The sequence below is a fragment of the Drosophila arizonae genome, chromosome 2, assembly GCF_054131065.1.
Source record: "Drosophila arizonae isolate 15081-1271.41 chromosome 2, UAZ_ARI_1.0, whole genome shotgun sequence".
In the NCBI taxonomy this organism is placed as follows: domain Eukaryota; kingdom Metazoa; phylum Arthropoda; class Insecta; order Diptera; family Drosophilidae; genus Drosophila; species Drosophila arizonae.
Window position 1 is genome coordinate 22,633,901 of NC_142922.1, and position 26,085 is coordinate 22,659,985.

At 39.9% G+C, this 26,085-nt stretch overlaps 1 protein-coding gene across 1 annotated transcript in view; it reads right to left on the bottom strand.

The window, feature by feature from the left end:
- The window catches only part of Pde6 (phosphodiesterase 6), a 71,134-nt gene that overhangs the window by 23,037 nt on the left and 22,012 nt on the right, over positions 1–26,085 (bottom strand). Inside the window, exon 3 of the mRNA XM_089462724.1 lies at positions 11,444–12,619. Within this exon, the coding sequence (XP_089318850.1) occupies positions 11,444–12,040 (597 nt within the window). The 5' untranslated portion in view covers positions 12,041–12,619. The remainder of the gene's footprint in view (positions 1–11,443; positions 12,620–26,085) is intronic.

Consider the following 26,085-nt stretch of genomic DNA (forward strand, 5'->3'; position numbering starts at 1 on the left):
ACAGCACAAATTCTTGCAAATATACTTCATGGGCAATATGGAAGAACAACTTGATCGGCGTCAAGAAATCAACACAACTATGAAAAGAGCAGCAAATGCTTCACGAACATCATGCATTGCTCAAGCTGTTCAAGACTGCTTTAGAGCGCATGCCAAGAGATGACTATAAAGTAGTAATCAGAGCAGATAAATTATTCCACTAATTTATTATTCCACTAATTATCCAACTGAATCTTTAAACTCCTTGGATGTGCCTGGTTTCCAACCGCACAATTTACAACTCAAGGTTGACTCGGTAGTTATTATGCTTAGAAATTTAACCAAGCAAAACTGTGCAATGGAACGCGTTTGGTGATAAGAAGCATAAGAAGCTGATGAGCAAAGGACTCAAAGGAAAATTTAAAGATGAGGAAGTTCTTATTCCTGGGGTTCCGATGATCCCGACAGACGTGCCCTTTGAGTTTAAGCGAATTCAATTCCAGATTCGTCTTGCCTTCGCCATAACGATCAACAAATCACAGGGCCAATCTTTGACTATTTGTGGCCTCAATCTAGAAGATGCGTGTTTTTCTCATGGTCAATTGTACGTGGCATGCTCACGTGTTGGCAAACCATCCGCATTATTTGTTCTTGCATGATAATGCTCCAAATCAAAATTAAAATCCCTGAAGTCCTGGATTCAGGGCCAAAAAATTGATCTCATGGAGTGGCCACCATACTCACTCGACCTTAATATCATTGAAAACGTCTGGGGATGGTTGGTCAGGAAAGTATATGAGTCCGGAAAGCATTATAGTGCAAAGACAGAGTTAATCGAAGGTACTGAACACGCATCAGGTTAGCGCCCCCCCTTACACTCATTTTCTTTTACGTTTTCCTCTTTGCCTATTGCACGCAACTTCTTGGTTTTTTTTTTTATTTTTTATTTCATTATCATCATATGTGAGAAAAAAACAGAAATAGCATAGTTTCAGGCATACAAAACTTTTTTTTTAATGTATACCCATCAGTCAATGTGTTCTAAACTTCTTTTATGAATGGAATGCTTTATATTAAGTGGAACGCCAACTAAAAACAATCAAGAACATTACTTTGGTAGTTAAAAATATATTTCTCTATATATACCCTAACATTTTTCTGTCCGTCTATTCGCCAAGTCCTACTACAACAAAAGTTATTAAACTATAAATTTATCATGGTAATGCTCAATGTTTACGTTGTTTGCTATGCTTATATAGGTGATTCGAATAGCAGCTCTGGGAAGATTCCGTGGTATCTTTTAGTCAGGAGCTGCCGACTAGAGTGGTTTTAGTTGTTCTTCCCTCGAATATTGGGTGGCTCAGTTTTTAATCGATAGAATATATAAGATATCTACCTCAGTTAAAATGTCGGCGATTAGAATGCGAAAACATACCAAATTCAAAGTATGTAAAATATATTCACGGTAAATAAAATAAAATACTACGCAATTAATAAAACATAAAATATAATCTATTATGATTATGATATCTAAAACAAAGATAAATACAATTTTAAAGTAAATACGCAAAATTCCGAGTTCAAACAGAGCTCCAAATGTTTTTGGGGCTCTTGATTATAATAGCATCTAAATTGCGAGTTAATTGTTTGAGAATAGTTAAGTTGTCACAGCTGGAGTCTAATATATTCCATAGAATACGCAATAACAAACGCAAATGCAAATATAAATTCGCAAGCTCGAAAACAGTATAAATTGGGCTGCAGCTGTCACAGTTTATCATTCAAAGCCAACTTCGCAGTATCGAGATGAGAATCCAAACTGTTATCTTAGGCTGTGTCTTCTTGGCCATTTGCCTGATTCGAGGCAGCGATGCAGAATGCGCAACTCCCGGCGCCTGCACTGCAGATGAGTGCGCAGACGCCGCAAATTCAGCGGATCCTAGTTGCGCTACGGCAGAGGAAGAAACGACAGCAGCAGAAGCAGCAGGCACTGATGATGCAACCACGGCAGCCGCTGCCGCGGACGCTACGACTGCTGCTACCTCTACTACAGGCACTGGGAATAGTCGCCTAAGGCGCCTACGCAGACAGCTAAGGAGAGAAAGAAGGAAGAACAGGAGATTGAGGCAAAGGTACACTCAATTGCAAGGTCAACTGAGGGTAGTGCGAGCCCGCGGGTGCAGACGGGGAAACGGAAATCGCGGAAATGGAAATGGAAATGGAAGGCAGATACGGGTCCCAGTTAGGCTTGTTGCTACTAGAGGCGTCAGAAGACTCAGAGGCTAGACACAACTTGACCAATACCCAAACGAACTTATTCTAATAAATATTTCTGTTGCATGCCCAAAATATTTGTGTATTTACTTGAACGAGCCACATCTTAAACACTCCAAGCAATCTGATGGAATTTACAAATTTCAAATTCCAACTGAAGAATAAATCTTTTGCGGCAAATCAAGTGCGGGATAAGTGAATGGTTAGTCCATGGTCTCTGCTAGTCCGTTACTTACATTTGAGCACCAGTTACTGGAATTTTTTAGAATTTAGCTATGGCTCTTTTTTTTTAACATTATATATTATATGAAGCAGAAAAAAAAACTACATATTTGAAAATGGTGGCATCTGTTTGTTCAGCTGACAAATGGTTCGATGAAACCAGTCTCACAGCCCTGGAAGCCACTAGCCATGACTTAAAACTCGTCCGATAACGTTGTATTATTTGCCGACTGCGCGGATAGTCAATGACCCAACCTAGAAGCTAGAGGATCTTAATCTGATGTGACAATAGACTCATTAATCTAAATGGAGGAAACCACAAGCAAGTCATTCACAGCTGGCTTGGTCAGCTTTGTTATCTACCCAATATGTTTTACTATGTCTAACTGCAAGAGAAATGATCAGAGGCCATAGCCGCATAGGAAACCAGTAAAAACCCTGTGCCCTGCGAAGAGCTGATACTTTTAATCAATCTAAGCTTCTTTGAAACATACATACATAACAAACACACATACATACACATATTTACACACCCATACATACGAATATGTACGGATACAAGCTTACGGGCGAATCACCATCGGGATGGTTTTGATCTATTAATATACATATGTATATATGTACATATATGTACATACTGAATGTATTCCGTTAATAATAATTATGTGTACATTCTTAGGATCTAGAGCAATAATTAATTGCAGACAATACTTATAAAAATCGGCTTCAGAGCATGATGAGGACATTCACACGAGTGTAGTTGCAAAAGCTCAAGTTATTTCTTAAGGGGTCAGTCACGTCTACTTCTAGCTGTTACGTATATTTTAGCCAAGCGTTAGACATCACATAGAATATCTTATTCAAAGTTGCGCCTAGAGATATGCTACAAAAATTATATTACTGGTACAGAACGACTATGATCGACTATTATCGATCAACTTTGCAGACAGATCTCTACAAAATACAAAGAGCGCCATAAAACCGCTTGGGCTCTTGAGTGGCATATGTAAACATCATTATAAAATTTATGTATATCTATATATGTATATCTGTCGCCATACCAATTATATTAATCTATTATTAATTACCGCTTTTAATTGTTTCCAGTGCAATATATTTTATTATTTTCTTTTCCCTCGGAAAGGCGTAAAGACTGATGTTCTTCAAGGTCGCGTAAGCTTCTTGATTAATTACAGTCAGCCTGTAATCAACAATAATTCCATAAATTGCTCCTATAAATTCAGTTGAATTTCAATTTATTGTCGAAGTATTTTCGCAACAAAGACTATGTACAGCTAGAGCTATATGATTTTTTCGACCAAAATTAATAACTAAAATAACCAAGACAAATTTTTTCATAGTGACCTTAATTTCTGAACTGTATTATTGCGTTAAAAGTAATTATGCTTATTAGGCTTACTATGAAAACCAAGTAAGTAAAAAGCAAAGGCTGGCAAACTAGTCAAGAATAGTTACATTTGTTGGCACAGCTGGCGAATGTTACGATTAAGTAAATGCAAACATGAATTCAAAACCTCAAAAGCGGTATAAATTGGGCTGCAGCAGCCACAGCTTTACAGTCGAACATCGATATGAGAATCCAAACGGCTATCTTCGGCTGTGCCTTCTTGGCAATTTGCCTGATTCAAAGCAGCGATGCTGATTGCGCAACTCCCGGCGCCTGCACTGATGCTGAGTGCAATGACTCCGCAAATGCAGCGGATCCTAGTTGCATAGCCAAAACGACAACGACAACAACGACCACAACGACTCCAGCGACTACAACAACCCCAAGGACTACGACGGTGGCACCAACCACGACGAGATCAGCAGCAACCACGCCGGCTTCTGTTGCTACTACTACTCCAAGCTCATCCGCTTCTACTACTGTAGTTCGTCTCCGTCGTTTTATTCGCGTGATACGCAGACGATATCAACGACTACGTAGGGCATACATTGCCCTGCTTCGTCGATTCAATAGAGTGGTCTTAAGGCTAAAACATCGACGACGTCTCACACCCAGAGTACCACAGTTGGTAAAAAAAAAGCCAGGCCTATACTAGACCAGGCCTAAAATCTATCCAAATTTTTCAATAAACTTTTACCTTTGCACATACAAAATAAGCTGTATTTCTTCTTCTTTAAACAAATAAAAAAGCTTGAGTACGAGATACCCTGACTCTTTCGAGGAACTGATATTACTATATTAACAGTTATTTTTAGGTCGTCAATAGTGGAGGTTACCACAAACTCAACCATCCAATTTTGAATTACTATAATTGTTATTGAGATATATAAAGTAATAAGCTAGAACGTTGCAGTCGAGCGTTACCGACTGCAGAATACTCATTCACATCCCATCAGCAATTTTGTAGCTAAGTTTAGCTTTAATAATGTAGAAAATTCAGTTTTTCCCAATCTGCCGGGCCTCTATTGGGCATAGCCACCCTATTTTTGGTCAGTCCATAGAACAAGCTACCGGTAACTTACTAACTCAAAAATTTGGATGCTTACGCTCAAAAAATGTGAAAATTAAAGGGTATTTTTCGATATACGCTCCTAAAGAGGCGGAACAATTATTTTTGGCTCATCGATAGAGGAGGCTGCTGATAACTTAACTATCGAAATTTGAATCTACTAGCTCTTATACTTTAGGAGATATAAGCTTTTGCAGTTTGCCACGGCACCTGTGGGCGGATACATATCCGTCAAAGGTTTTTGGTCTTCGGTGGTTAGCCCGAGTATATATACCAAATTTTATGTCTCTAGCATCAATAGTGTCCAAATTATAGCAGAATATATAGAGTATAAAAACCTGTAATTTTTTTGGAGCATAAGCATCGAAATCTATTTGTACAGTTATGTTTCTTATAGCTAAGTAAAAAGAACTGTTCAAAAATTATGGGTCTGTGGTAAATCGGGAAAAACGGCATTTTCTACAGTGTTAGAGCTAGAAACTTAAAATTTAGCGACTACATTTTTAATATCATCCTCTATTAATTTGCACAAAACTAATGGGGGTGTAGCAATCAGTATTCTGTATTCGGTAACGCTCGACTGCAACGCTCTTACTTGTTCTGTTTCTCATATTGCTGAATTCCCCTAGAGAGATCGTCGGATTGTTCGTTTGTTACAATCCTTTTTACAAAATCCCCAGACTTCCAATTTTCAATGAATTCAAATCATATGATTCATTTAAATATATGTATATAACATAAAAATATAAAAAATAAAACATGTAATCTGAATATAATCACAAATTTTGAGATTAAATCCATTTCAACGATACTTTTTCCATCGTCTGTGTACTCAACTGTTACTTCGAATGTAATTATGCCATTGGCTTATTACACCAACTATATATAACAAACGCAGGCAAACTACTCAAGAATAGTTACATTTGTTGGCACAGCTGGCGAATGTTTCGATTAAGTAAATGCAAACATGAATTCAAAACCTCAAAAGCGGTATAAATTGGGCTGCAGCAGCCACAGCTTTACAGTCGAACATCGATATGAGAATCCAAACGGCTATCTTCGGCTGTGCCTTCTTGGCAATTTGCCTGATTCAAAGCAGCGATGCTGATTGCGCAACTCCCGGCGCCTGCACTGATGCTGAGTGCAATGACTCCGCAAATGCAGCGGATCCTAGTTGCATAGCCAAAACGACAACGACAACAACGACCACAACGACTCCAGCGACTACAACAACCCCAAGGACTACGACGGTGGCACCAACCACGACGAGATCAGCAGCAACCACGCCGGCTTCTGTTGCTACTACTACTCCAAGCTCATCCGCTTCTACTACTGTAGTGCGTTCGATACGCAGACGATATCAACGACTACGTAGGGCATACATTGCCCTGCTTCGTCGATTCAATAGAGTGGTCTTAAGGCTAAAACATCGACGACGTCTCACACCCAGAGTACCACAGTTGGTAAAAAAAAAGCCAGGCCTATACTAGACCAGGCCTAAAATCTATCCGAATTTTTCCAATAAACTTCCCTTTTGAATATGCAACATAACTATATTTTTCCATATTCCAAAGAAATAATTAGGTGCTAATAACTTATATTTTAGATGCATGTTATCCATTAATTGGTGAGGTGTAATATTGTTATCCAAAAAATTGTATTTACGAAAAAACATGGCTATACTCAGGTTTCAGGTTTCGCTAAAATGTATGTAACAGGTAGAAGAAGGCAGCTCACTCGATCTTCTGCTCTCTATCCTATAAGAATTACCACAGGTAGATCATAGGTAGATCATTACCTCGTTGGGTCCTTAACACAGAAGCTATTAAGGAAATCAGGTTATCAATATATATAATAATTGAATTGAAATACAGTGGAATCCAGTTATAGTGACATTCAAGGGACCGACGATTTTACGTCGCTATACCCGGAGGACGCTTTAACCAGAAGGAACACAAAAATATTTATTTTTATTTTATTTTATTTTATTATTTTAACATAAAAACAAGTAAGAAGGCTCTAGTCGAGACTGCTCGACTAGGAGATACCCTGAACCCGCTAAGCTGATTTTCTAATCATTCTGAATTTTTATGCACACATACATACACATGCATCCACACGCACGCATAAGCCTGCGCTCTGCAAACTGCGCAGTAAGCAGCGACTGCGCTTGGGCTGCCCTGCAGTGTGAGCAATACTTTGAGAATTTATTTGTTGAATAATTTCTTTTGTAGACATAAGATCTTAATGAAACTTTCAGAGCGTAATCATATGATGAATATGAATCACAAGTCTGTAGTATTTGAAATGCGTTTTTTACAAATTGGGGGAGAAGGGGGCGTGGTATCCAAAATCTTTAAATTACAAAATCTTTGTATACATCTTTTATATACAACGCAAATTTGAAGACTCCAGGTCTAAAAGTGTTCAAATTAGGCTAAAAAAACTATATCAATTTTTCGATTATTCTCGATAAAAAAGTTATCGGATGAATTATGAAAAATAAAGCAAACTCGTACTGCGTATGGTGCACACGAGTATGCATGCCAAATTTCAGCTCTCTAGCTCTTATAACTTCTGAGATTGACGCACTCATACGGACGGACGGACGGACGGACGGACAGACGGACAGGGCTATATCGACTCAGCTCGTCGCGCTGATCAAGAATATATATACTTTGTGGGGTCTGCCACGCCTCCTTCTGCCCGTTACATACTTTTTCACAAAACCATTATACCCTGGTTTCCCATTTTCAATGGGTTCAGGGTATAAAAAAATAATTTTGTAATCAAAACAACAATGATTTATATATGTCGGGGCGTTGCGTTTCTCATTCATGTTTTCCATTTTAGCTGCGCGTATCAAAGAATTTCCGGTGTGTCGCTAAACTCTTTTTAATGCTCTTTCTCGTTCAATAGTCTTTGACCAAGTGTGATTTTCCTCTACTCTCGAAACTTCTAATCATGGTCGCATATTCTTGTTCATCGAAAGCACAGCGACCCTGCTGTGAACGACATAACTAGCCGTCTCGCTCTCACCTAGCGACACCCGGGACCACGTTCAGCAACAGCTATTGTTGTCTCTCTTAGTGACAATATACACTTTAATTGAACTACGATACTTGCAGCTTGTGTCTCTTTCTCTCTCTCTGTGTCTTAGCATTTGAGTCGCTGCTATGTACCCACTGATCTTTCAATGCTTAAATTTGTTGTCATTATTTCGCTTTTTTCCGGCACGTCGTAATATCCGGTGAATGACTCTAAAATATGAAAAAAAAAAAAAAATCTTCGGGATAAGCGAATTGTCGTTAAAAGCAGAGACGTACTAAGCGGAGACTCTTTCATATAAGTTTGTATGGGGACCAACCAAGACATCGAATTTTCGTCGACATAACCGGTTGGGCCCTTTAAGCGGAGTCGTTATAACCGGATTCCAATGTATATATATATATAATCAAGAATAGATTGCCAGTAAGCTAGGCACGTTATTTGATAACACGATCACGCCTATTCAAGACTAACCCAGTAACTGTTAATAGAATTTAAGATTGCTGTATTACTTTAATTAATTATTTTTTTTTTTATGCTAAACTGCCATAAGTGATAACGGAATCAACAGGCGAAGAAATGATCTCAGGCTGTTAAAAACTCCTAGTTGCGTACGATTTCATTAAATATTAATTTACAACTAAAGATATACTTTAAAAGAATGTGATAAGCTGGGTGAACCGTTATAAATAGCAGTGAGCTTTTGTCTCGTGTCATATGCAGACCTCTTACGCTCCACTCAAGGCGATGTGCTAATGTCTGTAGAGAACACCAAAGAAATATAAAAATGCTGGCGTTTCTTATATGTGTGAACAAATCAATGGAAATTACAGAAAAAGGCAAAATCAAGGTTTGTTGGAATATTTTGACCACTATCTGGATCATGTTCAGTTTTTAGAACTAACAGTTAAAATTTTTCCTAATAAATCCATGTTGATCTCCTTTTTATACCCTGAACCCATTGAAAATGGGAAATCAGGGTATAATGGTTTTGTGAAAAAGTATGTAACGGGCAGAAGGAGGCGTGGCAGACCCCACAAAGTATATATATTCTTGATCAGCGTGACGAGCTGAGTCGATATAGCCCTGTCCGTCTGTCCGTCCGTCCGTCCGTCCGTCCGTATGAGTGCGTCGATCTCAGAAGTTATAAGAGCTAGAGAGCTGAAATTTGGCATGCATACTCGTGTGTACCATACGCAGTACGAGTTTGCTTTATGTTTTCGATAAATCGTCCGATAACTTTTTTATCGAGAATAATCGAAAAATTGATTTTGTTTTTTTAGCCTAATTTGAACATTTTTAGAGATGGAGTCTTCAAATTTGCGTTGTATATAAAGGTAATCGATACAAAGATTTTGTAATTTACAGATTTTGGATACCACGCCCCCTTCTCCCCCAATTTGTAAAAAACGCATTTCAAGTACTAGAGACTTGGGCTTTGGAATGTACACACATTTTCACCATATGATTACACTCTGAAAGTTTTATGAAGATCGTACGTCTACAAAAGAAATTATTTGACAAATAAATTCTCATAATATTGCCCACACTGCAGCGCAGCCCAAGCGCAGTCGCTGCTTACTGCGCAGTTAGCAGAGCGCAGGCTTATGCGTGCGTGTGGATGCATGTGTATGTATGTGTGCATAAAAGAGGTGCAGAATAATTAGAATATCAGCTTAGAGGGTTCAGGGTATCTCCTAGTCGAGCAGTCTCGACTGGAGCCTTCTTACTTGTTTATATATATTTTATAACAATATTTTTCTTCAGCTTCGACTATGGACGAGTATTCAGCAGTCAGTTCAGCTCGATTTCGAACTTGCTTTTTTTTTTTAAATTTCACATGTTGCCATGATCATCATTGTATACAGAACTATAGCCTAAGCAAATAAATACTTTGAGAGCTAAAATATAAAAAGATCTCAATAAAGCACAATGACGTGCATTAGATAGCGAAATATTTATTATTAAAAAAGAAAAAAAAAAAACAACTGTTTTAATATTGAACAAGCCTAAAATTTAATTGAATTGTACTTAAGTGGGATGGTCATCACAAACAAAAAGAAATTAATTATTAAAATGTGGCAAATGTTGGCACAAATGGTAAAAGCAGCGTGCGTAAGCAAAAAGTAAACACCCATTCACAAATTCACAAATTCAAATTCGCTATAAAATGGGCAGCTCGGATCAGTGCTTCACATTCAAGCCTATCATCCAAACCATCAAGATGAGGATCCAACCTCTGATCTTTGGCTGTGCCGTTTTGGCTATTTGTGTAATCCAAGGAAGCTATGCTACATGTAAGGATCCTGCGCAGTGCACTCCAGACGAGTGCAAAGAAGACGAAAATAAATCTGATCCAAGCTGCAAAGAAACACCAGCACCAGAGCCAAATACTGCGCCGAATACGGCGCCACCGACGAGTGGAAACCCAGCGGCAACACCGTCAATTAGCAGTCCCTCTGATAATTCCGGAACAGCTAACTCTGATGCAGCAGCAACGGCTGCCCAATTGGCCGAGACTGAGGCGATAGTTAGGCGTTTGCGTAACCAAATCCAACGGATGAGAAGGCGGCACCGTAGGCAGAATTTAAGGCGTAGGAATCGCGCACGACAACAAGCTGCCCAAATACGCCGAGCTCAAATTATGGCGAACCGCAGGAGGAACCGCATGAGGAACAGCAATAGAAACCGCAGGCTTGTGCGTGTTTAAATTGGAAAGAATCTAGATGATGACAACGGCAACCCGACTATGTTTTAATAGCCGAATTAAATTTTGAAATAAATTCCAATACCCCAGCATGCCTCTGATATGTGTTTGAGCAGCTGCTTGCTGTCTATGAGCTTTCGATATTACAAAACTTCAGCAATCAATTGGATCAGGGTCAAGTTGCAAGTTGTTTTTAATAGCACAATTCTTCACATGCAATGCTTTCACAATCTACATTCGATAGACTAAAACAGTTAGCCTGCTGGCGTAGCTGGGCGTATGCTTAATATTATAACAGTGAAACTTTCAAACTTCAGCTAACAGCAAATTATTGAATCTGACTCGAATATCTATATTTTTATATCACCTGTATCATTTTCTATTACATCGTATATATTACGGGCAAAGAGCACAGACATGGCTCGACTGCATAGACCTTCTAACTGTAAGTATTTTTTATATCCTACGAGGTGGTTGTTGTTGCACAAAAAGTTTTACTTGAGTGCAGCTGCTGCGGTCGCCACTTGACGCCTGTGATGAATTAAATATCAAATGTTGCTGCAGTTGTGGTTAACGAATTTATTGCAACACCAGCTTACGCTGCAGCAAACTGGGTTTATACTTCTGTATATCTGACACATTCAGCTACTCGGATACTCCAAGATGTATGCTATATATATAGTATATGTTTGTAGACTTATAATGTAGGCTACTTAAGAATTTAAGAAACACCAACCTGCTGCACGGTGGGCGAGGCCATCCATTGCTGAAACAAATCCGATGTGACTGAGGGCCGCTTGTGCGGCTTGCGACTCTCAATGAACTCGTGCAGGCGGCTCAGCGCCTCGGGCGGTGCACGTTCCGTTAGCCATTTCTCAAAGGCCTCGGGCTTCTCTTCGAACAGGCGAGCCACCTCGTCCACATCTTGCTGTGTGGCCGTCGTCTTACCGCTGCTGCTGCTGTTGGTTTTGGCATTTGCTGATGGAATAGACACAGTCGTAGGCGCACTCGTTTCACTGTCGCTGGATTGTTTTGACGGAGCTGTTTCCACATGCTGATTGTTGTTGCTTTGTGAATGGCATTCGGACTTTGCTTGCTTGCTTATGGCTGCAGTTGCAATTGTTGCTGTTGCAGCATTTGTTGTTGCTGTGACTGTTGCTGTTGATGTTGCTGTGACTGTTGCTGTTGCTGTTGCTTCTGCTGTTACTTCTGTCAGTGGTTCCTTTGCGGCACCATTGGTTAGCGCTTCAGATGTTGTCTCCACAGCCACCTCGGAGCTTGTGGAGCTGACTCGATCGCCGGCCTTGCCCGCGGTAGCTGACACATCGGTCATGATTGTTAGTTATCGTGTCAACGGCAGCAGCGGCAATGGTTACCAAGTCACTTGCATACATTCAGTACACCTGATGCTCCCACATCAGGTGAATCGGGCCCAGCCTAGGCTCACTGAGTGGGCGATGCTCTTCAGTTAAACGCTCGACTGCGGCTCCAGCTGCGTGGGCTGACAAAGTCACGTAGCTGCCCACTTATATGACTGAGTGGGATGGGTGAGGCTGGTTGAGCTCCTTGACGACCTGTTGCCGTCGCCTGTTGCCTATTGTTGCCTCCGCTGCTGTTTGGCTGGCTACACGACCTTAATGGGACCACGCAGGGAAGGGGTAATTGATGACGAGACCAACTCAAACTGTGCCCCGCAAATGGCTTTGTGTCATCTTCAGCCCTTGTGGCTGTGTTCGTTACATTAGCCTCCAGATCTCGGTTCATGCACGTTCGCCTCAGTCCCGGGAGCCGTCGCCTCAGTCCTTCTATTGCCGGCTTTAAATATTGACGCACAAATAAGCCTCGGCAGCCATTTAACAGTTCATTTCTGTTTGATTTGCGACCACGTGCTGTCAACTTGATTTCACTTAAGCTGCAAGAGATTGAACAAAAGGTTAGTTTTTCATGGTTGATTACTCAGTTAGTTGAAGGGGAACATTTGGTTAGCTCTTGGCCAACATTATACAATAGTTTTGAAGCTATATATCATGGAGCACCTATTATGATGAATAAGTCATAAAAAGGGAAATATTCGGGATGAGAATGGCGAGGTCTGCTTCCATATATTAATTTAAATGAATATATTGTAATAAATATATTTATGTTTCAGATTTCTATGTATAATTTCTATTCACTATCTATTTACTTTTTCTTGAAAAGTTTCACATTCCTTCAGCTTAACCTGCATTGGTGTTTGGCCATTTACAAAGCTGATTGCATTCAATTTCAATCAAAATCTGTATTCCCCCCATGAGAGCTATTCGCTTTTCAAAATTATAAATCCTCATCATGAGCCATTCCAATCGATATATGCCATCAACTATGGCTGCTATTGAAAAAATAAAGCAGCAAAAACCAATCTTCTGTAAACCAACAGGCCAAATGAGCAGAGAATTATTTCAGGTTTTCTCAGATTAGATTGTTATTATCAAGTCAAAAGAGTGGCTTAAGCCAGTCACTCGGAGTAAGTTCCTTTTCCTGGCAATATTTCTTACTGGCATTCCAGCCACATTCATGTGGCCAATCTATTATTTGAATGCCATTTCGCTTGAGCTTGGCAATTCTCAAAATGTCAATTGTTTTTGCGCAAGCGAAATGAATTTTAAACGAATGGCGAGAATCTGGAAGACATATGCATGCATGTATATGAAATTGGATTTATTTCCTTTGTATGTAATAAATTTGTTTATTCTATCACACAACTCGAGATGGAAATACATTTAAATGCTTCATTGGAGCATGCAAAATTTATGACCACAAGGTGCACTTTAGGCCAAACAGTGGGAGAGAAAGAGACAGAGAGCGAGACAGAGAGAGAGAGAGGGAGAAAGAGGGAGCAACCAATCGAGCTTTGCTTTTACCAATGTCATATGCAAATTTTGGGCGTGTGGCGAGAGACGATGGGGCATGGTGGGGACTAGCGAATTGCCACTTACAGTGCGGCAACATTTCACAGCCAGCAAAGACGCAAACAAAATATGACAAAAAAAAAAAACAAAAAAAAAAAATAAATAAATAAAACAAATAAAGAAGAGAGGAAAAATACATTTAAATGAAATCGAGGAAAAACGCTTCCGCTAGGGCTATGGCAGGGGCAATGGGGCAATGGGCCACTGGGGACTCCATTGCGCATTTGCATTAAAATGGCTTTTGGCATTTGCATAGAACGGCTCGCGGCATTCGCCACGTGCGCAACTTCTATGCGCTGCACTTGCCACATCGCCTTGACTTTATGTTTAACTAAAGTTTTTGGGGCTGGGAGTCGCTGCCATTTAATCGAGCTGCCAGCTGCCTTATGCATTTCCATTTGCTGCTGAACATTTTCACCTTTTACCATGAAAAAATAGATTGGCTTTCCGACTATGTGCTAGCCATGTTTGTTTGTTGCATGCTCGCCTCCGTTTTCACATTCTGTTTGCACACGAGCCCCCCACTCCTCCATTCCCCCATTCGCCTCGTCCAACCGATTGACTCGGTTTTTGCCTTGCATTCTGCTCTCTTCACTCTGCTTTCCGCTTGTCATAAACAATGCTGTTTTGAATAAAACACAATGGCCAACAAAAGGGTTGCTAGCTGCTACCCTAGCTGTTGTTAGCCGGCTCAGATCTTCATTGTCTGGCATATTCTAATCGTCGCTCGGTGCAGGGTATATGCAAACAACAATGACTAAGCCCACAGCAACTACATCGAGCTTTATCACGCACTCGTTTGCAATTTCAAATTGGGTAATAAATTCTTGAACTCTGCTCTATAAGGACAACTCTCCCCTTCCCCTCCCCCCTCTCTCCCACTCACTCTCTACCTCTCTCTCTCTCTCTCTCTCTCTCTCACTCTGTCCCTGTCCTTCTCTGTATGCATCACTTTGCCATTCATGAGCGTGTGAAATTGCTTTGCTCTCGCCAACGTTTTATGGGCGGCCATGTTACTGTTTGTGACTGGGGCGTGGCTGCAGCCATGTTGCACATACCCCCGCTTTTCAGCCAGAGTACTTCTCAGATTTAATGTCAACACTAAAGATTTTAATGCGCTTTGCGGCTAACAAATTTTCTTTTTATGTCCCGTAAGCGTTCAGGCGTCTGCAGCAGCAGATTGACCACAAAATCAAAAGCAGCGATTAAACTCATAGCCAAAGTCAATTCAAATGCAAAGTGTTCACTTATGTCGTGATCATATTGCTGCTAATCAATTAAATCTCAATGTTCAATCATCTTGGGCATCTAACAGCCAGAAGGAGTCGTCCTGCTGCTACCCAGGACCCTGACGCTACACACTCCCTCGCATTCCGACTGAGGCGCTGCTCCCATTGTATGCGAATTTGCTTAATTAATGCAATGCAAACGTGCTCAGAGCAAATCGGACGGGCCGAGTCGCCACTTTGCTAGCTGCTGTGCTGTGCTATCAGTCAACAAAGCATCGCAGTAAATTTGCATAGCTTAGACACGGATGCTCAGCTGTTTGGCAGTGCAGCGGGGCAGTGGGGCAGCGAGCGAACGGGGTAACGTGGCTGACGTGTGCCGCAATTAGTTTGCCACAAATATGTGGTAAATTATGCGAACATAACAGCTACAAACACACACACACACACAAAGCCAGTTCATGAAAGTTTGACCGGAAATGAGCTGCGGCAGCGCCTAAGCTCGACAAATATACGAAACGAAAGTAAATAAACTGAACAAAGCCAAACAAATCAGATACACACACACGTGCAGTGTGTTAAATAGGTGCAAATGCAAATGAAGCTCTTAAATATTTACTAACAATTCACATCTCAAAGGCAAATTGCTCAAGGCAAACTCACACACACACTCACACATATATACAAAGTAGCGAGCTGGCTCATATTTCCGTTAATTAAAAAATGTGTATGTGTGCGTTTTTTGTTTTTTGTTTTTGATGCAGCAGTTATTTTTAATTAAATTGCGCCGCAAACATGTTCGCTGCCACGCCGCACATTAGTTGCAACTGCAGTTGCAGCTGCAACATGCAAATGAAGCTCAACAGCCACAGCGTGTGTCCATAAATAGGCAATGCGAAAATGGGCGGGGCGGGGCTGGTCTGGGCTGGGCTGGGCTGCGCCTGAAGCGGTTTCACCTTTATAGTTGTGCATGCGCCAGGTCGAGTGGGGTCCGCTCGAAATTAGAGAATTAGTGACCGCATTGTTGCTGTGCAGGCGCAAGTGCAAGTGCAAGTGCGGATGCGGATGCGGCCATTACTGCCTACGCGTTAGCGTAAATTAACTTGGCGGCTACTTTGTAGTCGAGCTGGCGCTTTCATTTTCGTGTTTTCAATTTGGCAAATTGCAACATTGCATTTTGGCCTCGGCCATCAACGTCGCTTAGTGCGCGGCGCTGCTTTGTGGCATTGGCAGCACAATCACGTAGCTGCCACACACACACGCATACTCTGTCTCTTTCCCTCACTCTCTCTCTCTCTCTCTCTCTCTCTCTCTCAGCTTACAGAGTTGCCAGCGGCTGTCTCTTTGACTTGAAAGCAGCAAATGCGTCCAGGGAGAGTTAACGCGCTGCGGCTTGTGCAACAATGGTGTTGACATGTAACACTCAGCGTTGCAGCCGCTGACTCTCCTCCGTTCGTCTTGGGCTTACCACCGCCAGTTCCGGCTATGGAAATTTTCGTATGCGCTCTTGCCACGACTCTGGCTATTCGAATTTTGCATTCAGCCATAGCAGACACGCTCAACACACACGAATGCGTGCTGGTTGTAAGCTGCTTGGCTCTGCTCTCGACAACAATACTTGTTGCATAATAATTACACAAATCCGCTGCGACACGCGCTGCATGTGACAGAGATTAGTTTACAATGTCAGCTCAGCTCAAACGAAATTGGATTCCAGAAGAGAAACTCTAACTAGGTTAGAAAGCACTTGATGCGGCTCTTCTAATAACTTTCATCCGAGTCCACTATACGACAATTATAGAGCTGTTTACCTAAGTGGACTAACTTAAATTACAATGACTATCTACAATCCCGTTAAACAGGCCAAATGATCAATAGCATTCAGCAATATTATTGAACACTCTAATATAAGCCATTTACTTTGTAACTATTCACGAACTAGTTCCGTCAGTTCCAATGCAACGAATTCTATTAAAATAGTAGCATACTTTTGTGCATTGAAATAGTTTTTTAATTTAAGGGCAATATCGTAAGTGAAAATATATTATATCGTAAATAATGTTTACTTAAAATCTATTTGACGTTTTACACTCACTAGCAAAGTAAAATGGGGCATATTAGTTGGTCAGGCTTATTCGTGTGATGCAAAACTAAAAGATTTGAAGTTTTGAACATGAAGAGGAAGTGTGAATACGCTCGATTAGAGAATGAAATACCCAAACTTTAATCTTTAACTTGTACAACAGATGAAATCATTCTGATTTAAAATTCTATATGCTAGTATATATGTAGCTTCAAGGATCAGAAGTGTTGAGATCTTGAAACTACATATGTATATCGATACTATATCGATTTCCAAATCTATATCTAAATCGATATCCCAGTATTTGCCGCAGATAAGAATATGTTTTGCTGTGCTTAGCTATTTTACTGCACTGCACATGTGTAGGGCAGTCGATGAGACTCGATTTATTTAGCGTTTTTCTACGATTTCATATTGTTTGCAACTCTTTAGCATAAATTGAATAAATTGAATAAATTCCGCAATTTCTGTTGATTCTAACAACACGAATTGAGTGTAAATTAAACACATAAATATAATTGTTTGCATTTGCGGTTTTAATGAATTTCATTGAAATTTATTTAATGCTTGCTTGCAATTGAACATTGACTAACTAAACACAACATCAAATGGAAATCCAATTAAGAGTCGGCAATTTAAGTAGTTTTCACTTTTGGATTACAAATATCACAAAAGATATTTGCTCCACTACGGTCTTAATTAAACCACAGCAAAGCGTGATAGAGTCTGAGTGGCATCAATAATAAATTAATAATAATTTGAGTGCCAGCTGCAGCTTAGCTGGAACTACAATTCAATTAGGCCAATTCGAGAGTCTTTGAGCGGATGAAACTCAAGTAGAGCTTAGATGCCATTAACATTTTGCTATGCATTATTTTGCAGTTTGCGCAGGGAATGAGGCAGCGCGCTGTGTTGGGGTCTTGTAAAAACTTGTCAATGCGAAATAATTGAAAAACTTTAGAGCACGCTGTGCATAAGCACAAAAGGATCAAAAAGAAAAGACACTGCCGGCGTGGCATTAATTAAAACATTGGACGCTGGTCGCATCAGCTATAAGAGTGAGAGGCACTCACACAGACACAGACACAGGCACAGAAACACCCACACACACACATATAGACACAAGCATTACGGTCCATTAGAAGCGAGCACAATAACCAATTTTCTACTCAACTTTCAACTCGCTTTGCTAAGCGAGCGCATTTCCAGATTAAATCGCAGTCGCTCGAGTAATGCCGTTTGACAGCGCCAAAGCCACTAGGATGCAGGACCTCGACTGCAGACTCCTGACTGCTGGCTGTTGAGTTTTCGCTACACAAATGCCAACAGAGTTGACTGCAAATGCTTGGCTCGCTGACATAACAATGCGGCAGGAGCTGAGACAATGCGACAGGACAGCGGCACATCCTGGCCAGAGTGCTGGCCGAGCCAAGTAGCTTTGAGAGATTCCACTTCAGTGTCGGCATTTTCTTTTGAACAACAGGCGGCAGGCGGAAGGCGGAAAACGGAAGGCGGAAGGCAGGCAGGTGGAGTGACTGCCTGCGGCATGCAATTTGATGTGTAAATGGAAAATTCATTAGATGCCAATGACACGAGCTGACAGAGCTGACACTTCGACATCAACAAGTGCTTGAGTACTTGGCTGAATATTAGCCAAGTTTTTACTCAATATGAGAGAAGAATGGCGGAGGGAGAAACACTTGTTGGACGAAACACTCAATGAGATGAAGATCCCAGTGAGAAGTACAATAGCTGATGGAAGCTAGCCCGGAGCTCAAATTGAAATGTCCACTTTTGATAAAGATATCCTTCTGCAAGACACGCTTTCCAAAGGAAATACTAGACACTAGAGCCTTCCAACAACTTGTTGTTCTCATAAATGGCTCATGATCAATTCTTATGGTAAAGGCAAAAATTAAGTCAATTAACATTAAAGGCAAGAAACAACACTGCGCGTCATCAGTATAACATCCACTTCACGTTCTATATTAATATTGAATATTTTCTATATTATTCGAGTCTGCTCAAATCTGTTTTATTTTTCGTAAAACCTTCGTAGAATTACAATAAATATTTATTTTTTAATTTTTATGGGTCACATTTCTTTCAGTTAAAATTAATATTCTTTTCGAAAAAAAAAAAAAAAAATACTTCAGTAATACTACTTAGAGTATAGTAGTAGTAGTATCTAGACAAAACTCATCAATAATCATCATTAGCTTACCTCAATTAATTTTCAGCATGCACTTCACATTATTTCTGTTTCATATGAGCTGCAATTAGTATTATATAAACTCGACAGCTTTTCAGCTCGTGTCATTGGCAGTCAGATACGCAATCGAGATTCTTTCTTCTTTGGCCTCAGTCAATTTGCATACGCATAGCTATATGAGATTTAAGACACACACACACCCACAGTATTTGTCTTTGTGTGCGTGTGTTTATTTTGGATGAAATCTCGAGCGGCCTTAAGGGCCAATTTAATAGCAATTTGTGTGCGCTGTTACCACGTTTGTTGTGCCGTTTACCATTTACCATTTTACCAACACAGACATGTGAAATCTTCTAGGAAACAAGCCGCAATAATAACATTCCTGTATAATTTCATACAGCGATAAGCGCGTTGCTGTTGCTATTGTTGTTGTTGTTGTTGTTGTTGTTGTTGCTGTTGTTGTTGTTGACGATGAAGATGAAAATGAAGATGCTTCGGCTCGTCACGTTGATGGCGTTGAGATTCTCGCCTTTGTCTGTTTGCACACGCTCGACATTGGCATTGGCATTGGCATTGACATTGGGATTGGCATTGGGATTGGAATCGGGATTGGGCCTGGCCTGTGTGGGGACGGGTGACGGGCGACAGGCGACAGGCGTGGTCCATGCCTCTGCCATGTCAATGTTTCGGTTTCCGTCACCCATTGTTGCAGCACACACATACACCCCCGCTGCCTTGCCTTGCCATGCCGCATCGCTGCGGCTTTTGTTGTCTGCCCCCCATAGCTGCTCATATCGCCCTATTGACAGTTGTTGTTAATGGCATCACAATATTTAGTTGGAGCTTTTGTTTTAAGACAATTTATGCTTGATTGCATTGATTGATTAGCCGCACTTGTTGTGCCGACGCCACAGTGGATCCTTGATGTGAGGTGTGGAGGGGCGGAGTGGGTGCACTCAATTGTGAACTTTAATTGGATCAATATTTGTGGAAAATTGCCAGCTGAATATGAAATTCACAAACGTGCTACTCTAGGGCGCTGATCAATTTTGTTAACTTTTCAATTAAAACTTTTAACTAACTAATATAAAATAATAAATCGTTTCACGCTTGACTTGAAACTTTGTGTGTATTGGCTTATGGAAAAACTTAGCTAATTGCCGCCTGTTTCTGTTGCCCTTGAGCATTATTAAGCTTTCGGTTAGTGAATCCAAACAAAGCCAAAGACACAACAACTTTTTATGAAAGAGAACAAAAAATCAATTTCTCAAATGCTAAGTCAATGTGCCCGTCTTTAAGCTGAACTGTAAAAGCTGAAACGAAGTTCGGCCAACGCTGCATGAAACTGCAAAGGGCAAAGGTCAAAGCATTGCTTACAGCTCCAGCTGGAGGGTTCGCCGCTTAACCTAAGCCCCCACGCGTATGACAAACATAAAAGACATTAATTGCCCGAATTGAAGCAAAAGAAAATAAAAGGAAGAAAACAGAGAGAAAAAAAAATTTTATATCAATGCGTGTCATGTATTTGGATTTATTACATGTGAGCCTTGGCATGTCGTGGCCCGAGTCTGAAACACTAACTGTAACTCTAACTGTAACTGTAACTCATCACTATGCAGTGCACATATAAATGACTCGAATTGTATATATGTACGTGTGTGTGTGTGTGTGTGTGCGTGTTTGAAGGATCTCATAAAGCAAATCACAGAGTCGCTTGTCATTTCTCCCATAAAGCGAAATTCGCTTTGGATTTGTGCTTAAATGCGAGTCTTTTATTTTATTTGCAGCTTTGTTTTTATTTTTGTGCCCAGCGCTCAAAGGGCACTAAGTTAGAGGACGGATAATAAATAAAGCTGTTTATATACGTTGGCATGCCGAATGGGATGTTCGGTTTGTCAACATAAATGCGCACATTAATTGATCCTAAATATGAAGTAAATATATTGATGAAATGATTAACGAAGCTGCACAAACGATGCTGACAATGCAATTGAAAGAGAATTCTTTCGATAAACAATTTATTACAGCGTATCTGGCCGTTCAGCATGCAATAGCTGGAGACAGCCGCCGTTAGTCAGCAAAATTGTGAGCAGTAGCTCTTTTTAGCTGCTCTTAGCCGCTGACTTTAGTTTTCGAAATGCTGCTCGTCATGTAAATGACATCAGCTCGGATTTGCCAAGCTGCTGATAAACCCAAGTCTCAAAGCATACACGAAATCCCCTCAAAGGCAAATTACACAAAGCAAATGGTGCTACTGCAGAGTTGCGGACAGAGACAGAGAGAGAGAGAGAGAGGGAGAGACAGAGATTGAGAAGACTTACAGTCAGCCTAATGAGTCAGTCAACTGTGAGTGCACTGAGGACTCAATGCAAGGACTCTGCTAGTGCATTCGAGTGGAATACTTATGCCCAATAAAGCTAAATGGAGCTCAGCTCCAGTTTGGCCACGATGTGAGCTGATGCTGCCTTTTCATAGTTGACTTGTGCCTAATTATTGGTTAGTGAGCTCTCTTGGCCAGCAGCAGCAGATCGATCAAAATATCGACAACATTTTCAGTTGCAATTAATCAACGGCAGTTGGCGAGTCTATCGCATACTTCATTTGCATTAGCACTCACTGTGCGAGAGACCGACCGTCGTTAGATGGATGGTGGGCAGCTAGAGCAGGACATTGAAATGCCATTAGCATTAGGACACGCTGCGTTGGTTAACCGCAGCAACTGAACCGCGACGAATGCGAAACGCCAATGCCAATGCAAATGCGAATGCGAGTGCGAAAGCGATTGCGAATGTGTACAGTAAAAACACGTTGGACGTAACCGCAAAGCATGACAAATATTCATTTGTCCTGTTTCCCATTTGCCGTCCGGTTCGCACCGCCCTCGACCGCAGTGCTATAAACTAATTAAAGTGTCATTCCAGCTGCACCCCAGCGCGGGCTCGGACACGGACTCGGGCTCGTTTGATAAAATATGAGACCGTTTGAATTTATGATGAACTTAGGCTCTCCAATTCGGTCAGGTAAATTGGTAGCCAAACAGTAATTATAGTATGCCTGTTTCCATAAATCATCATATGACAGCATTGAAATTAAAGTTGTATAATGGAAAATATATACGTTAAAGCTCGTTAGCAAAAAAAAAAAAAAAAAAAAAAAAACTAATATTACAATTATTAAGTAATGTTTAAAGCGCAGAGCTTGCAAATGATTCTAGGAAAGGAAGCGCAATACGAATGCGCAATACGTCAAATGTAATCAGAACTAGATATTTGATTGAGACCTTTGCAAATTGCAATTCCGGAAATCGTGTGAATTTGTGTGTCGTGTGAAAATGCACGTAATAGACAAAAGGTATAAAGTATATAGTGCATTCAGTATATAGTATATTCATTATGTAGTATAATCAGTAAATAAAATGTTCATCATCATAGTATATGCATATTTTAAATACATATTTTATTTACCCATCACAGTATAATTTTTTCGCAGGCATTATCGATAAAAATCGATAATGTGATTTAATTTGAGAGTATTGTTTGAATACCAATAAAACGTTGTCACTTTGGGATTATCTATATAATCAATACATATATTTTGCAGATAAAAAGCTATTTCTCACCTTATGCTTTATGTTAACATATTTAATTCATTTCATTTCATTATTGAAGTTTAGAATATTACAAGACACTATCAACATTTATTTTCAATTGAGGAAAAATAAATTTTATACAAGAGAATAAAGTCTAAATGACGTAAAACTAATAATTAAATATATATAGGGATAAGAATAAGGATACGAAGAATCAGCTAAGGCGCCAAGCCATATTAAATCAATTAGAATAAAAGAAAACTTTCCTAATCTGGCAAGTTAAATCATTACTAAATGCTTAAGTCGTTCACTACTCAAAATTTAAAAGTTCTTAATTATTTCACAATTATAGACGACTTTAATTTTATTAAAGCTCCAACAATTGCGATCAAAGCAAGTTTGGATTATGGCTCAGAGGCGGAATTATTTGCCACATTGTTTTCGTAGAAAATGAAAATATTTGTATTACAATGTTTGGGGCATTGTTTCGTACATTGTTTGCCATTCGGAGAAGAATCTCACTCCGGAAGCAGGTTAAGCTGGAAAGTTTTAAAAGCTTTTTACACCTGAGCTACTTACGGCAGAGCCCAGGCACTCACAGCAGCCGAAAATTTTGTGCTAAATGCTCGAAAAGCGAAAAACGAAAAACGGAAAACTTTTGCCTCTGGGCTCGTTGAGTTCTGTGCCGCTTTTCATTAATTAAAGAACTGCGAGTCCACATTGGTCGGACAATTCTCGTTTTTGGGCATTTGGACAACTGAAACAGACATTTCGGCTTGCCATTTGCAGACAGTCTGTCTGCCGTCTGCCGTCTGTCGTCCGTCGACTGCCGACTGTCGACTGTCCACTGTTTTATCCGATTAGCTTGCTGCACTATTTGCACAGACAGAGATGAAAAGGCAAGTCTGGAACTGTTCAAGTGCACTTCCTGCTGCCAACTTTGGGTGCTTGTCGAATGTCAAGTGGAAAATGAATTGTTGAAAGCAGCTCACGCAATAAAGCCGAACGAGCTCCGAGCTATCGATTTGCCGCTTTGCCGTATAATGGCTGTAAATTGTCGCTGAAATGCTTTTAATGTGTTTGGCAGCTCATGTAAATTACTTCGCACCATCTACTATAAGAGTATTAAACTGTTTACACTGCAAACTTTATGCAAACAAACAAGCGACTAAAGCAACGACCAGACTGAGGAGGTTGATGGGGTGATGAGTGGGGGAGAGGGGGGAGGGGGAGAGTGGAAGAGAGGACAGGGGACTTGCAAGATACTTATATGAAATTATATATACTTATATGTGCTGCCAGATAAGCTGCTTGGCATTAACTTTGTGGACTCACGTTTAATGGAACTTTTTTATTACCTTCCGTTGCGGTGCTGAGCCACTCGAATTGCCGTCATTCATTTGGAATGGATATTTTAAAGCTCTTTCGATTGGCAAATTAATAACGATATTTATGTGTGACCGAAAGAGGATTAAATATCTGAATACATATTGTACTGATTGGCTATGAAAACAGTATATATATATATGTATAAAAATGCATTAATGAAACAACAATTCCCATCAGAGCTGCAAATTGATTGAAAGTGCTTTCAGTGCTGCACTTATATAACAACAATATCCGCATTTGCGAGCATGTCACTGAATATTTTAAAGCCATTTCTTTTTTGTATTTTTCCTTTTAGAAGTCAACAGCTGCTGTTGTCTCGTCGCTTGCTCTATTCATGTGATTGTTGAAGTTATGAGCCAAATACACAAAGAGATAGCGACACATGTGTCGCAGCTTAACAACCCAAGCCAATATGCGCACTGCCACCCAAGAGCCCCCCACAGGTGCTGACAAATAAGAGACACAAAAATACACACAGAGGCGCACGCACATACACACACTCACACACACAGCAATCAAATTAATTAATTAAATTCTGCTCTAATACGTGGTGCAAGTGTCGCAGCTGCCACATCTAAAACTCATTTATGCGACGCGTGTCTCCCAATGATATTCAATGTGAGCAGACAAAAAGTTACACAAAACCCAAAAAGGAATAAAAAAATAAAAAAAAAAAAAAAAAAAAAAAAAACTATCAACAAACACGTTCATTGGCAGCTGTGATTTATGTGACACGGAGAAAAGTCGCCAATCAGGAGTTGAGCAAGGTATATTATATGTATATTCAGAGCAATCGCCAAACAGTAGTATAGTATATGAGACGCATTTGTATAGCAAACTCTCAGGCGCTCGAGTTACGATTGCTGCCAAAGTTGCCTTAGGCTGAACTAACTTGAGCCAAAAGCCAGCTTTTGTTTACTAGCAATGTTTGCCAGCTATTTAGATTTCATCTCATATATCTGTATGTATACATCTTTATACTTTTTTTTTATATATTTCTAGTTTTGCTTGCATGCCAAAAATATTTTGCCCAGGCGGCAAAAACCTAAAGTCTAGACTTTGATAGTGCACAACAAATCTGTTGCATATTTGTGTAAATCCCGCATTTAAGCAAAAATTTGAATGCAATAAATCCATGAAATTTAAATCAAATAATTGCAAGTGAAATGCAAAAACAAAAAAGAACTCAGAGTATGTATGCAAATATGTTGATTTAAGCAAATATTGTCGTTTAATATTCTGGATAAATATATGTGAAATCGTTTATTAAGTCATTGCAACAAAATTTGCAATATTTGCCATTTGTGTAACAAACATAATATTTAACAGGTATATTAAAATTTCTAAAGATTATTTAAGTCTAGTCTTATAAGAGTTGAAGAGCATAATCAGTATATATAGAAAAAGCATATGTTTATACATATATTCTCTGAAGAGGGGAAAACCAGTTAGAGTGAGAGATGGGAAACTGAATCTGAAATACAAATATATCCATGACAACGAAAATAATTTCAAAGGCTTTATACATGACAGATGTAAAGAACCTTTCAATTACTTGAAAGGCCCTCTTCATATATAGCTTTAAATACAGCAACAAGAGCTCGCACGAGCATCAGCTTGATATAATTTATTCCCGTTCTAGATCAGTTTGCAGCTCAGTCATAATTTCATCAAGTTTTATTTAGCTGTGCAAATATTTATGAAACAAAAAGCATATATACATATAGTATACTTTTTATTTGTTACTCAAATTAAAAGCAATGCTATTTACATTCAACGTATTTGTACGTTCGTATCGCACACAAAAGTCTTAAGTTGACAGAGTTATATTTGATTTCTGGCAATAAAAGCAAAGCGCAACAGCTTAGCTAAAAAGACCGCAAAATGTTGGCAACAAAAGAAAAAGAAAGCCCCCAAACAAAAACAAAACC